Source organism: Zeus faber (genome assembly GCF_960531495.2).
Source record: "Zeus faber genome assembly, chromosome: 16".
NCBI lineage: Eukaryota > Metazoa > Chordata > Actinopteri > Zeiformes > Zeidae > Zeus > Zeus faber.
This window is the reverse complement of record NC_137202.1, coordinates 3,165,677-3,187,507: the sequence shown is the minus strand read 5'-3', so window position 1 is coordinate 3,187,507 and position 21,831 is coordinate 3,165,677. Positions and strand designations below refer to the sequence as shown.

General features: G+C 46.9%; 1 protein-coding gene across 3 annotated transcripts in view; it reads right to left on the bottom strand.

Moving 5' to 3' along the window:
* The window catches only part of LOC307242698 (zinc finger matrin-type protein 4), a 95,329-nt gene extending 74,557 nt beyond the window's left edge, over nt 1-20,772 (bottom strand). Inside the window, exons 1-3 of one of the 3 annotated variants that reach the window (XM_080017241.1) lie at nt 20,321-20,346; nt 19,711-19,800; nt 6,825-6,941 (exon numbers count right to left, since the gene is read on the bottom strand). In XM_080017241.1, the coding sequence (XP_079873367.1) occupies nt 6,825-6,935 (111 nt within the window). In that variant the 5' untranslated portion in view covers nt 6,936-6,941; nt 19,711-19,800; nt 20,321-20,346. Of the gene's footprint in view, nt 1-6,824; nt 6,942-15,347; nt 15,356-19,710; nt 19,801-20,320 lie in introns of those variants that run through there. The other 2 variants (XM_080017240.1, XM_080017242.1) reach the window with 2 other exon arrangements.
* Nucleotides 20,773-21,831: the final 1,059 nt, after the last annotated feature.

The following is a 21,831-nucleotide window of genomic DNA, read 5'->3' as shown; positions in this document are numbered from 1 at the left end:
CCTGTTACAAAAATTATAGCTTGAAAGTAAATGGTTTATTTTTGTTCAAATACATTTTAGGTAAATCATGAGAATGTCATTATTGTCCTCACACCATTTGTATGAATGCTATGTATGTTAGCCACATATTGTATATTTGCTCATTCTAGGCTAAAAACTTGTTACTTTGACCCTGTTACTATTTTAAGCCATCTTCAGCACAGAAACCTTGTAGAAAAAAATGGGATATATAAATGGGATAAAAACAGGCCGGGGTCAAAAACAGGAGATCAGTCCGTACAGCTAACAATCCGAAAGGGGCAGGCAAAGGGGTAAGTCCAAAATCCAGGAGGTGGGAACTTGGTCAGGACCAGGCAGGCAAGGACACTGGAGACCTGGGTGGAAGAGACTAGACAATCTGACACCACAAGAGAGAACCGGACCGTCCAAAGGGACGGCTGCCAGATGTCCCCACAGCCTGAACAGGCTGGGAAATAAAAAGTGGGGCAAAACTGAACATGGTGGGTGGAAGGGGTCTGGATGTTGGCTTCCGGGAGCAAAACACACCCCTTAGCCTGGGAGCTGTAACGCTGCCCAAGCAAACAGGGCAGGTAGGTGGAATCATTCTGGAGATCGACCAGGAGGCCAGGCAAAGGCGTGGGACCCCTCGGGAGGTCGACCCAACCTCGTGCTGGAGGACATAGGCAGGGCACTCTGAAGGGCGGCCAAGAGGCTGGGAGCCGGCGGAGAGGGCGGACTGCCGGACGTCTGGCCAGATGTCGGCGGGTTGAGCTGTCCGGGTAACCGTCCAAGAAACTGGTGTTACAGATGGCTATTGCATCCTGAGCTGCCTCTAAGCCTGGAAGCTGAGCGGCTGCTTCTGCACCTGGTGCTGAAAGCTAGGCTGCTGCTGAGGTTGCTGCAACGCAGAGGAAGGTGACCGCCATGATGCTGTTGTTCGAACAAAGCGGACAAACAGACACAAACAGACAGACAGGAACGGACTGAGCCTCGGGAGTGGTGATCGGCGGATTTGGAACGGAAGAAGCCTCGGGAGAGGTGGCCGTCGGCTTGGGAACAGGAATGGGCTGAGCCTTGGCAGGAGTGGCTGACAGCGCTAGAACAGGAACGGAATGGGCAGAGCCTCAGCAGGGTTTGCTGACGGCTCTGGAATCGGAACAAGCTGACTTTCGGCAGGGTCGGCTGTCAGCTCTGGAACTGAAACAGGCTGAACCTAGGCAGCGGTTTCCGATGGCGACAGCTCTCGCATGAGCATAGTAAGTGTGGCCCCCTCTGTCGTGAGCGACTGCAGGATGGTCCTGAGCTGCTTCTGGTCCCGGTCGTGCCTGCTGGAGACCCCCTGGGTGCCAATGGCGCTGGGCGGCGGTGACTCGGGGGGGCTGGGAAGCAGAGACTGGGGGGCACTGGGCAGTGGAGACTCGGGAGCAGTGGACAGCGGAGACTTGGTGGGGAGGATTGTTCTGTTACGATACTTCTTCTTCTTTCGTATATCATCAGATGGCCAACTCAGTGTCATATAGCCACGCCCTCGTCTCCAGTCCTAGGTCAAAAAGGCCAGCTTCTGAGGGTGGGCTGTATAGGGGGCAGCTGGTGATTATGTGCTCGGCAGTCTGTTCAGGTTCGCCACACTCGCATGACGCACTGTCGGATAGGCCCCACTTCTTTAGAGAGGACTTGAAGCGCCCGACGCCAGTACGCAGGCGGTTCAGCGAGGTCCATAGGTGGCGTGGCATGTCTTCTCCTTTTACACCTCCTCCTGGGTCCCGGATGTATCGTTGGATGCGGGAGGGCGCAGCTGACTCCCACGATTGTCTCCAGGATGCTGCCAGCCAGGCGTCCTTGGACAAGTCGTCAGGGATCGACTGTAGCATCTCTTGTGCTGCCTTGTTGTAAGGATGGCGAGACTTGAGCCTGCATGGTGGTGCCGGTGTTGTTGTGGCTTTGTGTAGGATGTGCCAGTCGTTCTTCTGGGCTTTCCTTGCCAGGGCGAGGGTAGCTGCTTCCCGTCGGAGACTGGGTGGGGCGATACCAGCTAGGACTGGCAGGTAGGACACAGGGGTGGGTTTCAGACAACCAGTTACTATCCGGAGGGCGCTGTTGATGACAGTATCCACCTTGTTCGCATGTGGACTTCTGCTCCAGGCAGGGGCACAGTATTCCGCTACGGGTAGGACCAGGGCTTGCGTGGATATGCGTAGGGTCTGGGGGGAAGCTCCCCAAGTCGAGCCTGCAAGGCGGCGGATGAGCGAGACCCTTGCGGTTGTCTTGGCCTTCACTTCATCCAGGTGCTGCTTGTAGGACAGCGTCCGGTCCAAGCATACGCCGAGGTACTTGGGGGCTTGCTGGAACTCCAGGCGGATGTTGCCAACATGCACGTCCAGTTCCCTTCTTGCCTCCCGGTTGTAGAGGTGGTAAGCTGCAGACACTGTTTTGCCCATGCTGAGCTGAAGGTGCCACTTCTGGAGGTAGTCTGCCAGGATGCCCATGTCTCGGTTGAGGCCTTCTTCCATAGTGTTCCATGTTGGGCATCGAAGCATGATGGCCAGGTCGTCCGCATAGCCGTACTTCTTGGATGTTGTGTCTGGCAGGTCGTGAATATAGATGTTAAATAACATTGGTGAGAGGACAGAGCCTTGCGGGACACCGTTCTTCAGCCTTCTGAGCCTGCTGGTCTGGCCATCGCTGGTTTGTAGGATGAAGCTATGGTTAGATAGCATCTCCATAATAAATCTCACCATGTGCCGGTCCGGGATTGTTCTCAACAGTTTCAGGTGTAGTCCACGGTGCCACACGGTGTCATAAGCGGCTGTCAGGTCCAGGAATACTACTCCAGCTTTCTCATTATCTTGGAAGCTGTCCTCGATGTCCTGGGTGAGTAGCGTTACCTGGTCCACCGTTGACCTGCCTCTGCGGAAGCCGGCTTGTTCCGGTGGGAGTTGAGGGTCCACCACTGGCTCAATGCGGCTGTGGATCAGCCTCTCCAGAATCTTGTACGGGACACAGAGCAGGGATATGGGCCTGTAGGACTTCGGGTCTTCGGCGGGTTTGTTCGGCTTTGGCAAGGCTATGATGGAAGCACGGCGCCAGGTCTTCGGGAGCTTGGACCTCCGGAAGCATGATGAGAAGAATGTGCGTAGCCATTGAGATGTTCTTTCACTTTGGTGCATAACAAACTCTGGGTGGATATTGTCTCGACCTGGTGATTTGCCCAGCTTCAGTTTTTTAATTGCTGCCTTTAGCTCGGCTGCTGTGAAGTCTCCTGAGAGATTAGCATCAGCGCTGGCTGCTCTGGAGAGGGATGATACCTCACACGATGTCAGTCGTGCGAAGTTTTTGTCCGCATCAGGGAAGCGACCATTTTTCAGGAGCTGGGAAGCAATAGCATCTGCAGTCACTGAACACCTACGAGGTGTTGTTTTTCTCCCTGAGAGCAAGTTGATGGTCTGCCACGCCTTCCGGCTGGAGTGGGTGAAGTCGATGGATTCCGCTACTTCCGTCCACCTAGCCCTTCGGGTGTCATCCAGCTTCTGCAGTAGGGTTGTTGCTGTTGCGTCCATTTCTTCCCTGGTGATCGCCTGCTGGTGTTGGCGCAACAGGCAGCTGCACTCCTCATCCCAGCCCGGGATATAGTTTTTATTGTAGCCACGTGGGATGTTGTGCTTTGCTGCCCTTAGGAGGACTTCACAGTAGGCAATGTATGCAGCATCCACGTCTTCTGCTTCTGGGTCCATGAGACCAGCAGTTCTTCTTTCTGTTTCCACCGTAAACGACTGCCAGTTTGCCTTCCTGAAGTTCCATCTCCTGACCGGTTTGCCAGCTACCGGCTGTACTAGGGATGGTACTTTGATGATGGATGGCCGGTGGTGTGAGCGAGGGAACCTGTCCAAGACACGTCTCTCCGGTTTCAGGTCGTTACTGCGGCATATGACGAAGGCCAGATCTGGGTTGGTATAAGAGTTCCAACGTGCAGAGCAGAAGCTTGGGGGCTCCTTTGGGTCGTACAGCAGTAGTGCCTCAATGTTAGAGGCCCACTCACTCAGTGCTTCTCCATCCTGTGATGTGTGTTGGTAACCCCAATCCGTATGTTGGCAGTTGAAGTCACCTGCATAGATGGCAGGAGCAGTCACGGATGGAAGTGATGATGCAGTCAGCGCTGTTGGTGGGGGCTTATATACGTTCACGACAGATGTTTCTTGGATTTTAGTGGCCAGCCACTCGATGTTGCAGCCAGGTGGAGATTGGCTGGTGGCTGCCCAGCTCAAACCATCTCGGACGAAGGTTGCCATTCCATGCTTCTTGCTGTGGATGGATCCAGCGAGGGAGAACCCAGGAAGCTTGAGGTTTTCATCTGACACCCAGTGTGTCTCTTGCAGGAGGACCGCTGCCACTTTGTTGGAATCGGCGAGATGCCTGATGACTTCGAGTTTTGCGATGGTAAGGCCCTCGACATTGAGTTGGAGCACCGGCAGACCTTGGTTTTCGACGGTGGGGGTGTCCGCCCGTCCTAAAGAGGATGTTCTCTGCCTTGGTTTTGGCATTGGCTTGTACCTTGGTCTGCCAGCTCGATGATTCTTTGGCGACATTAGTTTCGTGAGTTGGTCTTGCACCATTTCTCACTACTCACAGGAGAGGCCTCGTGAAGGCTGTCGTCTTCTCCCCCAGGCTGTCGTCTTCTCCCCCGGCTGTCGTCTTCTCCCCCTGTTACGATACTGTCACCAGTGCTGTCTGCTGAACCCAAATGCAGGACACAATGGAGACTCAGGAATAAGAGCAAATGATCAAGGGTTTATTACAAAAAAAAAAACAGCGAGAGAGTAGGAACTCGGTCAAGACCTGGCAGGTAAGGACACTGGAGAGCCGGACGCAAGAGACTAGACAACTGCAAGAGTGAACCGAACAGGTATACTGTATATAGACAGGCCTAGACTGTCGGTTGTTATGTTGGTCTGTTATTATGTATTATCTATTATGTTATATCACATTGCTATGCAGAGAAATCTTTTCCCAGAGACCCAGGACCCAGAGAGCCTCCCCTCCCTGCCTCCGTCCATTTCAAATGTCTTTTCTTCACTCCGATGTACTTTCTTCTTCACTGTGTTTTCTGTGTGTGTGTATGTGTGTGTGTGTGTGTGTGTGTGTGTGTGTGTGTGTGTGTGTGTGTGTGTGTGTGCGCGTGTGTGTGTGTACAGAGTTTACAGTAAGTTCTCATGCTGGCTAATAGCTAGGGAGCAGGGCCTCAAAAACAGCAGGACTCCATGTCACCGTGGTTACCCTCACAGCTGTCACCACTGTAATGGACAGGTCTGGACACCACTGCGCTGCCACTTCACTTACAGGGTGTGTGTGTGTGTGTGTGTGTGTGTGTGTGTCTGTTGCATTCATACACTTTGTACACATATTAGACAGCCTCTGCTCCCAGTGACCATTAAAACTCTCTCATTAGAGTGGGGAAAGGGGATGATGATGATGATGATGATGATGATGATGATGATGATGATGATGATGATGATGAAATAGGAAATAGATCCGTGTCCTGTTTTCAGATAAGAGTCGGTGAAAAGCATTGCAGTGGATGATGGGATGAGAGGATAATAAGTGTCTTCCTCTTTGACTTTGAGCTTTGACTTTGAGCCCTGAGCTACCTATTTCATGACTGATCTCATCTTTCTTATCAACACATTAAAGAGCCGGTGGCTTTGGATCGAACTGGACTGTGAATGAAATAAGGTCTTGGTCATACTTTACTGACTTGTACTGCGAGACGCATTTATAAAGTGAAAAAGTGAAACTGACACTTTCAAAACATGCTGCTTATCCTTATCTACATAAATGACTTCCAGCCTTGCATTTATCAGCTTCCCTGCTTATTCATGCTCTCATACGCACCCTTCCTTCCTTCCTTCCTTCCTTCCTGCCTCCCTTCCTTCCTTTAACCTTCCTCCATTCTCCCTTCTTCCTCTTGTCTTTCTTAGCTACATCTATGCACATGTTTGAGTCCAGACTCTATTGATACCAATGTATTCCTTCAGTGTTGTTCATTGTTTTATCAGGAGTGAAAGTGAATGCATTCAAGGTGAAAGTGTGCTTGGATGTGCGGGCGCGCACACACACACACACACACACACACACACACACACACACACACACACACACACACACAGACACACACAGACATATTGTCCTTGGCTAACCCTTGTAGATTCATTAGTTTGCTTGTTAATCCCAATTGTGTACTTGTAATCAAGGAGAAGCCGTGCGCACCAACGCACTTCCATGCACGCGCATGGATACCCCCCCCCCCACACACACACGCACGCACGCACGCACACACACACACACACACACACACACACACACACACACACACACACACACACACCTGGTTAAGTAATGCACAGGGCTAATTATTTAAATGGCCACTCACTGGCTGAGAGTCTGCTGAGAGTTGGACAACATTACTGTAAATGACAAGAAACGTGTGTGTGTGTGTGTGTGTGCAAACACACAATCAGTGATACACTACAGTATCAAATAGTCTATGTATAATGGATGAGCAACGTTGTAAATGACACGAGCACAAATTGTTACAAATAGCGCTGCTGCTCAACAAAAACCTGGAATGACCAACATTTTCTCCCTTCCTACAATAAGGTAGTGACTGCGACTCTCACTGGCTTGTTTACAGTGCACGTTCCCTTAGAATATATTTTCCCATAAAAAAAATGTTCGAAAGTCTTCCATAAAGAAAAAAACAGTTTGGAATCAATCAATAAGTCATAAAATGTTATGGAGTTTATTTCATGAGTTGTGTGTGTGTGACTCACCTCGTAGTGAGCTGTGCGCTGGGACTCAGAGATGAGCTGGGCATTGCAGATGTTGCAGTAGCTCTCTGTGAACAAGCCTCCCTCCACCACGCCTGCAGACTTCATCTTCATTGGAGACTGGAGGGTTTGTGTTTGAAGAGAGACACAGACACACACATGCACGCACGTACGCACACACACACACACACACACACACACACACACACATGGATATGCACACGTGGTTACAATGCTGGAGAGAATACCAAACACAACAATGCGTCTAAATGTTTGGGCAACCTGTGCAGTCTGTTATAGGTGCATGTTCATGCAATTATCCCGGTTCATTTAAGCAAAGGCTTTGTGATGGAATGTGTTTTGTTAGTTAAACAAATTTGTTAGTTAAGCCCGCAAAGAGGTGTCCTGTCCTCTCCTCTCCTCTTCCATCCTCTCCTCTCCTCTTCCATCCTCTCCTCTCCTATCCTGTCCTATCCTCTCCTCTCCTCTCCTCTTCCATCTTCTCCTCTCCTCTCCTCTCCTCTCATCTGCTATCCTATTCCATCCTCTCCTGTCCTGTCCTGTCCTCTCCTCTCCTGTCTTCTCCTCTCCTCTTCCATCCTCTCCTCTCCTCTCCTATCCTGTCCTGTCCTCTCCTCTCCTCCTCTCTCCTCTCATCTGCTATCCTCTTCCATCCTCTCCTCTTCAGTCCTCTCCTCTCCTCTCCTATCCTGTCCTGTCCTCTCCTCCCCTCTCCTCTTCCATCTTCTCCTCTCCTCTCCTCCTCTCTCCTCTCATCTGCTATCCTCTTCCATCCTCTCCTCTTCAGTCCTCTCCTCTCCTCTTCTGTCCTCTCCTCTCCTATCCTGTCCTGTCCTGTCCTCCCCTCTCCTCTTCTGTCCTCTCCTCTTCCGTCCTCTCCTCTCCTCCTTCGTCTTCCCCTCTCCTCTCCTTTCATCTCCTCTCCCCCTTCATCCTCTCCTCTCCTCTCCTGTCCTCTTCCATCCTTTCCTCTCCTCTCCTGTCCTCTCCCCTCCTCCCCTCTCCTCTTCTCTTCTGTCCTCACCTCTTCCGTCCTCTCCTCTCCTCTCCTATTCCGTCCTCTCCTCTCCTATTCTGTCGTCTCCCCTCCTCTCCTCTCCTCTCTTTTCCTCCCCTCTCCTCCCCTCTCCTCTTCAATCCCCTCTTCTCTTCCGTCCCCTCCTCTCCTCTTGGTCAGAACACTGCCTCGCACTACATTTCCGTGCTTCAGGTACATCGGCCTGAAGCTCCAGCTTAGCTGGCCGGGCGTTATTTATGGTAGGAGGTAGATACAAGAATTATTATATTTTTTAATAATAAACTCTTTGACTTGACTTCATACTGAAACAGAAGAACTGTCCCAGGTTCATTGCACTTTTGGCTGAAATGTTCCAGCCCAAAAATTGCAATGTGATTTTTGACCTTTATTTATTCGAGCGCAAGCAGAACCCTTTGCACAAATTCGAGCACATAAAACATCCAATAAACCTCCCACTAGTTCTGAGATCTGGGCCTTACTAGTGAAACATCCCCGTTGTTAACACATTGGTCTGGCCAACGGTAATCGTGCTGGAGTTACACTCTCAGCAGCTGGCCGTTTAAAGGTCCACAGCGATACTGCCTGGCTGGAAACACTATCTTAAAACTGAATTGATGAAGACCTGAGTAGCCCACCGGGAACACCGACTGGAGGTCCTTAACAATCCGCCAGCCGTGTCTTCCCTGGCTTCTCCACTGAGTGCATGGAAGGGAATGGAAAAGGGTTTAATGATGTGCTCTGGGGGGGGCTTCTGTAAAAATCCCCATCTTTTTCATTACATGTCCCCCACAGCGGCATGATGATGGGACTGCAGTGAGTAACGGGTCGGAAGGGAACAGTTGCTGAACATCAGCCATCAAGCTGTCTAAGATCCTTGCCCAGGGAAGGCCAAGGGGGCAGAGCGCAGGCCAGGATGGGCTCCACAGAGTGATGTGGACTGCCCAGGACACGTCCAGAAACTATGAATAACATTCCCTGAAAGAATTAAGCCCTTCCGGTGACATGTTGTTGGGGACATCCTAGTGACTGATGCTCGGTGATGGAAGTAATGGAGGGATCGCACAGGAGCACACAGTTGCTCTGTGTGTCGCACGGGAAGCTGCAGGAACTGTAAGGTGCTTTTCCCTCTTAAATTAAATGTATGCGTATATTTAACCAATGCAAGAACACAATACACACATACTGTATACCCACATGTAATATTTCCCATCTGTTCTCCCACCTGTTTAACTTTTAATTATCTGTTGCCGGCCTTCTAAAAGTAGCCCCCATCTTCCCGACGCCAATGAATCTCTGACAAGTAAACATCTCAAAAAGAAAGTGGCACAGATTCACATTGGAGCAAAATATTTCAAGAGATGTTCAAAGCCTCGTTCGGACCTCGTTCCAATCCCCCCCCCAAGGCTTTGGGCTGAATTCATCTATTTTGCTTATACAATGAATATAACTGGTGCCCTGCCTTATGGGATCCGAAGAAGTCCCTAAACAGGGCAGGACGTTAGTATTTTATGAAACGGCAATTAGTCATTTCCTGGTGTAATTTGTGTCTGTCAAACTAAAACGATTCTGTTGATTGACAGCCTTGACTTTAACTGAGCCGAAACATTTAATCCGTCTTTTAATCTTCAAACTAATTAAATGCAAAGACAGTAATGGGAGAAACTCCCTTATCCATCGTGAATATCTCTATTACCTCCAATTATTACATGTAAGATGGGAAACATGGCCTAATTAATGGAGGCAATCTGTCTGCAGCATTAAGGAAATGACAGAGCCGACTGAGCAAAGAAAGGCTGACAGACAGACAGAGAGACAGACAGACAGACAGACAGACAGACAGACAGATACATGTAGATAGATAGATAGATATATAGATGGATGGATGGATAGATGGATAGATGGATAGATATAGAGATAGATATAGATAGACAGGGGATGGGAGAGACCACAGGGTAGAAAATCAGAGATAAATGCTTTTAATACCACAAGTTCACATTCACTTTGTATTAGATTTCAGGACTCATTTCTCATTTATAATTTCTGTCTTATACAGTATTTCCTGATGACAAAATTCTACTTTAGAGTTTCAGCATTCTCACAGGGTTAGCCGATAATGGTAAGGATTGGGAAGGAGTAAAATGGGGTAAACGGAATTTAAAACATGATGGGTGAAAACTGTTCTATCTCATTGGTTCTCAACTGGTCTAAGAGTGCAGCATCCTTAATTCAGTACACATCAAAATATGTATCTTTATATAGATGTTTCAAGAAGTGGAGAGACAGACCCCGCGGTCCACTGGAAATGGACCCGCGACCCAGTTTTGACTCGGGACCCGCCAATTGAGCATCGCTCCTCGATACTGAATGCAAAATCAAAATACTGCCAGCGTTCTCATAATGTGAGCTGTCAACGGAAAGATGGAGAGGATCACGCAATCCCGTGCAACATTTTAAAAACTTCAAACTGCTGTGTTTTTTTTTTCTTTCTCATTTCTCTTTAATTTTCTTTACCAAACACCTCTAGGGCAGAAACACAGAAGCTTCCCGACATTGCGGTAGAAGACAGAGGTCCCAGGCAGACGTACTGCATGGATCGAACGCGTGCCTTCAACCCACATCCAAGACCTCGTGTCCACCACCAGCAGTACAAACTCAATCGGGTAAAAAAATAAAAATTTATGAAGCGGAATGAGATCAAAACAAAAGTGCCCGTAGTGTCTGTGACGGACAGAACCTGAAAGGGATTCTCTTTAATACCTGATTAAGCATTTCACTCAGATTTGAGTTGTGTTTGGATTCAGGCCACTGGCTCATCACTCATTAGACACAATCACCTCAGACAGAATAAGAAATGATGCTGATGGATGATGGATGGATGGCACCATTTGGGTAGGTTTTTGGTCCGCTGGCTTTGGGAAATTAATTCATTCTTTTATGAATTCATTGCAGATACTGGCAGGCTGCACTCCCTCGGAGTCCCATCGAGCAGCGGAGGAAGAGAGAGAGAGAGAGAAGAGGTGGCTCAACCTCAAACCCCCCTCCTCGCAGAGCCAAACACCACTTTTGATGCAATCTGCACTAGGACGGGAAGGAAAACAGGAAAGCATGCTTTACTACAAAAGGTAGTAAGAGAGAGACAAGAGAGAGAGAGGGAGAGAGAGAGAGAGAGAGAGAGAGAGAGTCCTTCCTTCTTCCCTTTCAGCCACACTCAATCCGTCCATTTTATCGCTCCATCAGGAAAGCTACCGGCTATCACCTCCACCTCCACTCTCTCATTCTATTAGGTGGCCGTCTGACCTAAAATAAACCGAAAGTCTCTGACATGACCAGAAAATGATGCATGTGTACTGTGAAGCCAGGACCGCATCACGTGATTTTCAAGGCGGATTACGCAATCGTTTGGGATCGAGGTAGTTCAGGGTTGTCCAGAGAAGCTGCACTGTAGAGTCATAGCTGTCATTGATCTCAATACGATCCCAAACCAGCAGGTCGTGATTCAGTCAAACATGTTGGGCGAGTCGTTCCAATATCCTTTCGTGTACAAGCATTGAAGACTCAAATCAGAACAGCAATTTTCAACGGCCAATGGGATGGCGAAGCCAAGGCAGTGGGCGGCAAATGGGCGAGTATGGACTTCTGAATTGGAGGACTTGTGGAATCGTGGAGACTCATGAGAGTCTGATTAGTGTATGACGTCAGCGCTGCAAGTTCTCTGCACAAACAACCATGGTAGTGAGCTGTACACTCTCACAAGGACGGGTGTGCCACAAAACTTGGTTAGTCTGTTCTCCATTCGAATGTCCGCTCTATCAACTTTCAATGTTACTTCTTGTGCCTTCCACGGTTACCAGGAGTGATGGGGAATCAGGGTTTGATTCCGGAGAGGGAGCCTGAGAAATGGCTACCACTTCCAAGGAAGGCAGCAGGGGCTTTACCGCAAATGACCCACTCACGACTCCATCTTTGGACTTGTGCCACTCAGAGACTGCGGTTGTTATGGCTGTGCGCAGAGGAGACTGACAATCTGCCGCTCAATCTTTTTATAGTCATTCACGACTGAATAAATCACGTGAGGTGGACGAGGCTTAAATGAACTGTCCAGTGAGTCGGCGGTTGGAATAAAAGTAAAAGGGGGTTAAAAGGATGGAGGCGTTCCACAATTACCCTGTGTATTCTTTCTCCACTCTGGCGGTGGACTGATTCACTTACTCTTAATACCACAATGCCGTCTCCTCTCATCTCTTCGCTTCCATCTTCCTTTGTCTGCCCTTCATCTCCTTCTATACCTCTACCCCCACCCTCTCCATCACTACCATACACAGTCTTCAAAGACGCCGAGGATTGAGTCGCGAACTAGATTCACAGAGAGCAATTTGCATATTGGTGAGTGTGTGTGTGCGTGTATGTGTGTGTGTGTGTGTGGGGGGGGGGGTTACCTTTGTACTACTGTTGCCTGCTTACATACCTAACCCAAACACAAACCTCCCCAAACACACACACACACACACACACACACACACACACACACACACATACACACACACACAAACACACACACACACACACACACACACACACACCCTAAGTGCATGACTTGAAGATGTGCTTGAAATACATTTATGGATCATGCATACTTAAGTATTCGAGTTATACGTAAACACACACCCACACACCCACCCACCCACCCACCCACACACACACACACACACACACACACACACACACACACACACACACACACACACACACACACACACACACACAGGCTCTGGCACAGAAACATTATCCGTGCCCCATGTTATTAAGCTGATGAACACATGGATCCAAAAGGGGAAAATACGAACAAAGGTCCGATATGTCGCCCGGGGGGGCTTCAGCAATCTGCTGTCGTTTTCTCTCAAAGCGGAAATGACTGTACTGGACCGGACTCCTCCGCTTATAGATGTCCGCACCCTGGGGGAAAAGGGGGGGGGGGGACTTGTCCAGAGCTGTCCGATAAAGTTGACTTAAATGCCTGGGTCAGGCCGCACACTCGTACTAGCACTGTGTAGAGTGTGTGTATGTCTGCTTGCTTGTTTCACTTATTCTTTCCCTCGATATCGCCTTGTCCTCCTAAATGCCACATTTCTCTTGACATGCTCCTGTGAGCACCGCGCGCAGCGCCACCGACACCGCAAACAGCACCGATTCCATGCTTCAAAATCTCTCTCTCTCTCTTCAGTCACCGTGTTTTTATATGGTATTTAATCAGTCACCTGACCCTTATATACGCAAAGACCTCTTATTCACTTGGACGACCCTCCTTCATTTTCTCCCTGAAAAAATCTCCCTCCCCATCTCGCTCGCTCTCTGGGCCGTTCATTGATAACGGTATTAATGGCCGATCAAAGATCACAGAAGGGATTCATTAGAGTGTAAATGAGGCCGATTATCCGGGGTAAAAGTTAGTCTTTCCCAGTTGAACCGAGCACATCTCCTCCTCCCAGTGTGTGTGTGTGTGTGTGTGTGTGTGTGTGTGTGTGTGTGTGTGTGTGTGTGTGTGTGTGTGTGTGTGTGTGTGTGTGTGTGTGTGTGTGTGTGTGTGTGTGTGACTTTAGGTACACTTACAGGCTCTCAGGCAAACTGGGTTAATGTTGGGAGACAAAAGTCAGTGTGCATACTCAATGGGACGTATTCTGTTTCTGTAGCATATGGACGATGATGCCACGCTGGATGGCAAAGCTGTTAACCGCTATTGCTCCATTAGTGGTTAATCGCGCCGGTTTCGTCCCGTACAGTAGCGGTGCACTTCATCCAAATCTTTCCTCATCTTCTTTGGAAAGAATAACTTTTCTGGCAAGAAAAAAAAAATCTTCAGTTTGTTTTTTTCCTCTGCCCTCTTTCAGAAGCTGAGGGGTCGATACCGGCGGAAATGGTGTTTTTGATTGAAGCACGCACGCACGCACGCACGCACGCACGCACGCACGCACGCACGCACGCACACACGCACACACACACACACACACACATTTGTCAAGGACTGAGTACAATGAAAGAGAGGGAGTTGGCAAAACTTTCTTTGAAAATTTTAACATTTTTGTCCAGAGAAAACGTGACAAAATGAAAACTTGGATTTAATTGAGATTTCTGCAGAATTTCAGAGGAGGCAGCGGACTCCTAAAGACGCAACTCTGGTGATGCGTGTCCCAACACGCATCACCAGAGAGAGCCGGATGGAGAGAGAGAGAGGGAGAGAGAGAGAGAGAGAGAGAGAGAGAGAGAATCCAACACTAAGTCTGGAGATACGGAGAACAACGACTGAGCCCAGAGAATTCAGCCAAAAATAAGGCAAAGTAAAAACTAATCCAATTCATATTCTAAATCCCCGCCAACATATTTTCTCTGAAACGCTTTCCATGTTGTCTTTCCTTAGTCTCCCAGCATAACTCAGTCTCCACTAATCTCTCACTCTCTCTCTATCTTTCTCTCGTGCTCTCTCCATCAGTAAATTGAAACGAACCCCGGTGCAACCCAAACAACTAATTAGCAATATGACAATTTTCTTTCTAATTGGTAGAATAAGCTCACTCTTCTGTGGCACAAAGGCCTCTGCCAATTAGAACATCATAGGATGTAATTCATTTGAATGCCACCCACTTCAGCTGCTGTTTCGATGCAGAGCCGGCGTATAAATAGTTTTCTAACAATGCGCTGGAGAGAAATGATGTGTGTTGTTCCTGGGGGCACATCTCCACCAATGACCTTGTACAGTAGGAGCAACTGTCAATCACAGAGCATCGCTCTCGGGATGCAACATGCATTTTGCGTTTGTTTGTGTGTGTGTGTGTGTGTGTGTGTGGATTGATTAGCCTGCAGGGATCCCCACAGTGAGCTAGAGGTAAGAAACACTGCACGTTATTAGAGGAGTTTTTGTGATTGTGTGTGTGTGTGTGTGTGTGTGTGTGTGTGTTTTGCATTTTTTGGACATCATTCCTAGAGAGGCTCAGGATGTCCTGTTGATTTTACACCTAAGCACAGATTCCATGATGAAAGAAAAATATGAGTCAGGTTGCGAATTATCCACATGCAAAAGCCTCCAACACACATGCACACACATACACACACGCACACACACACACACACACAGTAGGATGGTATACTCGTATCCAGGCCAGCCAAGACCGCATGTTGAGATGTAAGGTCACACATGGACACACACACACACACACACACACACACACACACACACACACACATACACAGGTTATGTCACAAACACTCATATCCTGACGTGGACTTGGGCACAGCTTGAGTTAATGTGGCCTGACCTTGCAGCACCTCGCAACATGCGAGCAAAGCTTTGAGGGAGCAAACGTTGTCCCCTTTTTCGTCCACGTTGCGTCTTGCACACACACACACATACACACACACACACACACATACACACGCACACACACACGTCAGGTGTGGAAGTTTGCGTCTTTGATCACGCAGGGCCTGAAACTAACTTTTTTTGAATGGCTTCCAAGATGGCCACCTTGCATCAGCTCTATCAAGAAAGGGGAAACAAAACAAATGCATTTAAATACATTTATTGTTTTGTTATATTTAACATATAGTGTGTCTTGTCTTAGACACACTGTGTAATCAGTTTTAATAAGATGCCTGATTATTAAAAATTTTTTCATACAGTGAGATATACACCAGGGCAACTGCAATGCATAAGATAGTTGACAATGGCCCAAATCTTGTAGCCTGGGGCAACCGTTGCTGTCGAGCCCTGCATTCTGTATAGGAAGCAAACGAAAAATAAAAGAAAATGACAACAAAATAAAGTTGCCGGGTGATGCCTATCTTTGCCAATTTTTTTTTTTTTTGGCAGCCAGTTGGTCGCACTCACAGCTGAGCATTCTCGCATTGAGAGGTAAAAAAAAAATGTAATCTGAAACATTTTTGATCATTCCAAGTGAGAGGAACATCCTGGACTCGACAGAGGCTAAAACGCTATCGTGTAAGATCAGACCGTTAGATGAGGGATACATAACCAAGCTCTTTGAAATCCCAAAACGGGCCCCGTGGACAGTGAGTCTGACAGCTCCCATCGCTCTGACACCAGAATAAAGGATATAGATCAACACGCCCAGACTCTCAACAAGGTCCACAACTCTGTTCACGTCAACCATGGATTGTAATTGATTGGTGAAACAAGAGGAACCTGTTGCAGCTCATCAGCAAATCATTTTTAACCCAATCCTCTGATACTTCTCTGCTTCACAAACAATATCTCTCTCTCTGTCTCTCTCGCGCTCACTCTCTCTCTCCCCTCATCGCTCCATCTCAGCCTGGCACTCAGCCCCGCTTCACAGCGCTGTGATGGAGCGAAGGAAAATTGATTTCTAAAGAGCTCTGTCTGCTTTTGTCGGATATGAAATATGCACTGGGTTATTAGTCTAAATGCTTATATTAACAGAACGCGACAGGCGTATTAACATATATATTAAAGACGTCTTCTCTTGTTGCATCGGAGAAACACACCAAACAAGCTGAAAACTGCCACTTAATCTTAGAAGATTAGTTATCAATACTGATTAATTATGGTAAAATGTTCTTTGTTGTGTGGGAAAACTCATAACCGGTCCAGTGGATTATGAGGCTATCACGGCGTGGCTGAGGCTGTGGGGGTAAAGGCCCCAATATTTTACAGCAATAAATATTCTTGCCAGAATAGCCAACGTGAGATCGAGATCATTTTACAAGTCTCCATGGAAACCTGCAAAAACAAACGGAAATGGGTCCGAGACGGTTATATTAGAGTGTGGAGGGAGACGCTGGAGGTGACGGAGCGGGGATGGTGGCAATGCCATGTTTTGTCCGGCACTCGTTCTCGAGATCTCTTCTTCTCAAGAAGATAATTCCGGTGTCGGCCACGGATTCTGCCCTCGTCTGCCTGCTGGTGGATCCACTTTTTAGTCATCCAGGCACATGCAGAGCACGCAGACCAGCGTTAAAGTATATTGAGGGCTTAACATGTACAGTACCATCTCTTCTTCTGCGGTTTAAGAGAAGGAGAAGTCTGCCTTTTCGCCCCAGCAAATTGGAGTTGACAAAACAAACAGTTTGTCAACAAAACAGCCCCACGGTGCACATGTCCATGTGCATGGACCATACTAGTGCCGTAAAGTTCTTAAATCTACATCACACAACATCATTTAAGAAAAACATCAACTGTAACGATGTATCCAGGGGTTAAATTGTGATTCGGGAGGTGGATGGACTTGAAATTGATAGAAAACCTATCCTGCTACATCCACCCACAATTCAACCCCAAATGTGTATCACTGTGTTATGGCTCCAGTCGTCCTCTGTTTTCAGTTGAGGCTGGTTCATATAACGGACACCGGTGCTTTCCCCGAACCTTTCCTTCTTTTTGTGAACGGCACTTCATTCCAGCCCTTACTACCATTCCATTCAAATCAGTGTCTGGTGTTAATGGAGGTCTTTTATGAAGGTAAATTTGTTGCAAAATGCAAGCGCTTTTGTAGAATAGGATGGGAGAACCCTTCGAAAAACGATCTGGACTTGTTTATTGAAATTTCCACTCACATTAAATATTCACACAACTGTGTTCCGAATTTGAAGTGACAGAAAAAAATTACAAATGTGTCATTTGATATTTGAATGAATATACTTTTTTTTTAAACTTTAAGCTGATTCCCAGTACAACTACACAGCTAGGATCGCAACCTCTCACATTTTTATTACAAGTAGAAATCTTTGATTACAACCTCTCAAATTGGCCATGACAACTCAACAAAATGTCGAGAGTGTCCTTGGGTCCTTGACTATTGCAAGGCTTCTTGAGATATATGTGTTGTAAAACCCATTTGTAGGTGTGGAAGTGAGCAAGCAGAGGACTTAGGGGGGAATGGACCAGTCAGATATCAGGAGACAAACACTCTGCTACTCTGCTGTCCTCCATGTCACATACACATACCTCCATACACACATTCACTCTCATTTTGTTACTACACATTTTAAGGAACGTGAGGTTTTGGTGGCGTGCCTTTATTTTCTCCTTACTCCTTGTGAGTGTGTGTGTGTGCACACACGCAAGTAAAGATATTTGAAAAGGACAGGATGCCTATTGCTATGAAGCAGTCCAACAAATGGAAGTGTCTGTATGTATGTGTGTGTTTGTGTGTGTGTGTGTGTGTGTGTGTGTGTGTGTGTGTGTGTGTGTGTGTGTGTGTGTGTGTGTGTGTGTGTGTGTGTGTGTGTGTGTGTGTGTGTGTGTGTTTCTAAAGATGCATTATTTGTATGCCATGCACGTACTGTTGGAAGGTGGATCATTTTCAAGAGCAAAATTTGGGAACAACTTATTAATTTAGGATGAGGCAAATTACACCTGTAGTGTGTGTATATGTGTGTGTGTGTGTGTGTGTGTGTGTGTGTGTGTGTGTGTGTGTGTGTGTGTGTGTGTGTGTGTGTGTGTGTGTGTGTGCGTGCGCGTTTGAGAAAGAGAGAGAGACAGAGAGGGACAGGGATAGAGAAAGGGTGTTTATGTGCTGAGCGGGCAAGAGTGATAGAATGTATGACAAAGAAGAGGTAGTGAGAAAAATCCACACAGAGATAGAGAGAGAGAGAGAGAGAGATAGGGAGAGAGAGAGAGAGATAGAGAGAGAGCGAGAGAGATTCTATTGTAACTCTGCATACATCTCGGCAGCCTGTTGTGCTGAGGATGGATGGAAGCACAGGACTGGAAGACCTCTCTGCTGATCAGGGGTGTTGCTAGGATGCAAAGACATCAGGGGCTTAGCCTAAGCAGACTCTAGCCATTTTGCAGCTGTAGGCAAATTGTCACAGGGGCTGGAGAAAGTGTCCCCATTACACACTGTGCTGGTTTTGTTCCATCAGGAAACAGAGAAAAATAAAATAACCTACATTATTACATTAAGCAGACGCTTTTATCCAAAGCGACTTACAATTGTTCAATCACCGACGGACGCAGCCATCAGGAGCAATTAGGGATTAAGTGTCTTGCTCAAGGACACTACAGCATGCTAGCAGGAGGAGCCTGGGATCAAACCAGCAACCTTTAGATCACTAGACCACCAGCTCTACCGCCTGAGCTACCATCCCCATACATATAAAATAAAACCACACTGTTTTGGTGCGCTAATCACGGTGCCCCGTCACTGGCACGCCATGGGCACCAACAGTACCGTCTGAGAGGGAGCGGTCGAGCCACAGAGCCAGCCCTGTGGGGCTATTTTAAATCGGCGGCTATTCTTAAACATTCGGTGCTGAAGCCCTGGACGCCTGCTCCGAACGACGCCACTGCTGCTGATCAATACCTGGATGTGATCAGAGATCCTCAGGCATGACGGCTACGAGTTCCATTGAGATTAAACTCAAGTTACACAGTTGCCTAAACTGAATAGAGCTTATTAGAGAAAAGAAAATTGATACTGGATATATTTTCGGAGAGAACTTTTATTTTTGTGTTTTCGGAGATGGCGCCACTTCTAAAATCCACTTCAAAATCCATTTCTGTGAAAGTTGTTTTTTGTGTATTTGTAATTTTATGTGTAGTTTTATGTGTATGTTTTTTAAAGTCTGTATTTTTACTCTTACTCTGACTTAAATATCATCCAAAGATCATCCCAATATTTTTTTTTTCATACGAGCATTTCTAGTATGCTGCTGCTTTATCTTAGTTAATGAATCCATTCATGCATTTTATTTTTAGAGAAATATATGTTCCTGAGTAACAATACATCCCGAATTACGATATGTCCTCGAGACTGTGTGTGTGTTCTGAATATTTGAACAAAATTTTGATGTGGTCGTTGTCTATGTCTATGTACTTACTGGTGGTGGTGGTGGTGGGGGCGGGGGCGATCCTGCCTGGGGCTCCAAAAGGTCGAAGACCCTCCCTGACTGCGGGTTTCAGTCTCATAGCTGAGAAAAGCCCAACACATGGTCCGTCTTTGGAGCAGACATCCACTTTGAGGCTGCTGGACACTCCTTTGCCCCTTGCCCTTTCACCCCTTTAATACAGTACTCCTAATACTCAAATACGCAAGTCATTTCGCTGAGACAAACTGGAGGTGGAGGAACTGAAGGATCCATAGACCATCCAGCAGCCATCCATTAAATGTAAGAAGTCAAAATAACTTTTTTTGTCAACCAATTGATATAGCTTCCCTCTTTTTTTTTATACAAATCAAATTCACTATAAAGACTTTAAACGCAACTTGATGATGCAACTTCAACCTGCTGGAACAACATCCCGCTCACGTGTTCAACTTTACAGTCATCGTTTTCCACTTTGATCACGATTCTTCGACGATCAAAACCAATCAATAACCTTTCGATCAAGCACATTTCCACACAGCACCCCCCCCCCCCACACACACACACACACACAGACACACACACAGACACACAGACACACAACCCCAACCCGAGGCAGTCTCACCTTTGCACCGAGGCAGCGGTTCCTCCCATCCGCCAAGAAAGCTCCGATCCCTCGGATTCCTTCCACCTGTAAATCCCGCAAAAAAAGCAAACAAACTTCTCTCCCACTCGAGTCTTGGGACTGCCGATGATTTTGTTTTTCTTTATTTGGGATGGGGGCTCAGAGCCAATTTCTCTCCTTGTACGTGATGTTATTCCTCGGGACTTTTTTGGGGGGGGGAAGGCACCATACGGATCGTGCTCCTCTGCCGCCGTGGGAGATCCGAGCGACCGAGGAGGAAATAGAGAGAGATGCGTGTCTTCTGATGTCGCGGGGGTCTGGTGGCGATTTCCAAGAGGAGGCGACACAACGTGGAGCTGGGAGAACGCAACGCAACGACTTAAAATCCTTGTGCACGGGTTGTTGTTGTTTTTAACGCGAGTCACCAGCGTGGATGCTCCGCTTCCCTCTCGTTGCAGGATCGGCAGTCACAGAGTGGGAGCGCAAGCGGAGCGAGTGGGTTCTTGCACAGTGCGCCCACATGTGAAGGTATCGTCTTACATAAAGTGCTCCTCTGAAGAGGGAGAAATATAGCAGCTCCATATAATTCATTTATACTCCCATTTTATAATTAATAATGGAGTAAGAAAATCATAGACTTCCTCGCAATGTCTCCAAAATATATACTCTGTAAATTTTTATTATTATTATTAGTAGTAGTAGTAGTAGTAGTAGTAGTAGTAGTAGTAGTAGAAGTTGTAGTAGTATTACTATTTTTGTGATTGTGAATGTCAATTTATTTATGATTGTTATTATTATTATTATTATTATTATTATTATTATTATTATTATTATTAATAATAATAATAATAATAATAATAATAATAATGATAATAATGTTACCGACTGACTATTGTTATTATTACTATAATTATATTATTCTAGCATTTTTTATTTTTTAATTCTCTGCCACATTTTTTTCCGGGACCACAATCTGTGAAGATGTTGTTTTGTTAGTTATGATTTAGTGTGCTCTTATGCTCCAGTTAGGGGGATGACAGTGAAACAGTGATCAAAACAGTCATTATTGTGCATTCCCTAATTGTGCTAACACCTTGTATGTCATTAAATAATTGTGAAGTTTAACTATAAATCATCTTGCAGGAGGCCCCCTGGAATCTCTTGAATGGCCGCTGGGCGTCCATGGACCTAACGCTGACCTAATCACTCGTGCAGTGGATTTCACTATTGTCATTATTTTTCATGTGGTACCAGTAAATGATTTTGCTCAATATTGAAAGAATATAGTACATAGTATATCATCGTTATCCAGGCCTACTAAAGCACAGCTGCTAAACACAAACTGGTGGTATTTGATACATTTTGGACAAATCATTGAATCCAAACAAAACCAAGAGCAAGTTTCCAAAGCGATGAATCATTAACAAATGACATGCAGAAACCTCCTGCTGAGTGGCAGTCTTTGTCACTGCCAAAATACATCAAATACATCAAAATACATTATCAATCAA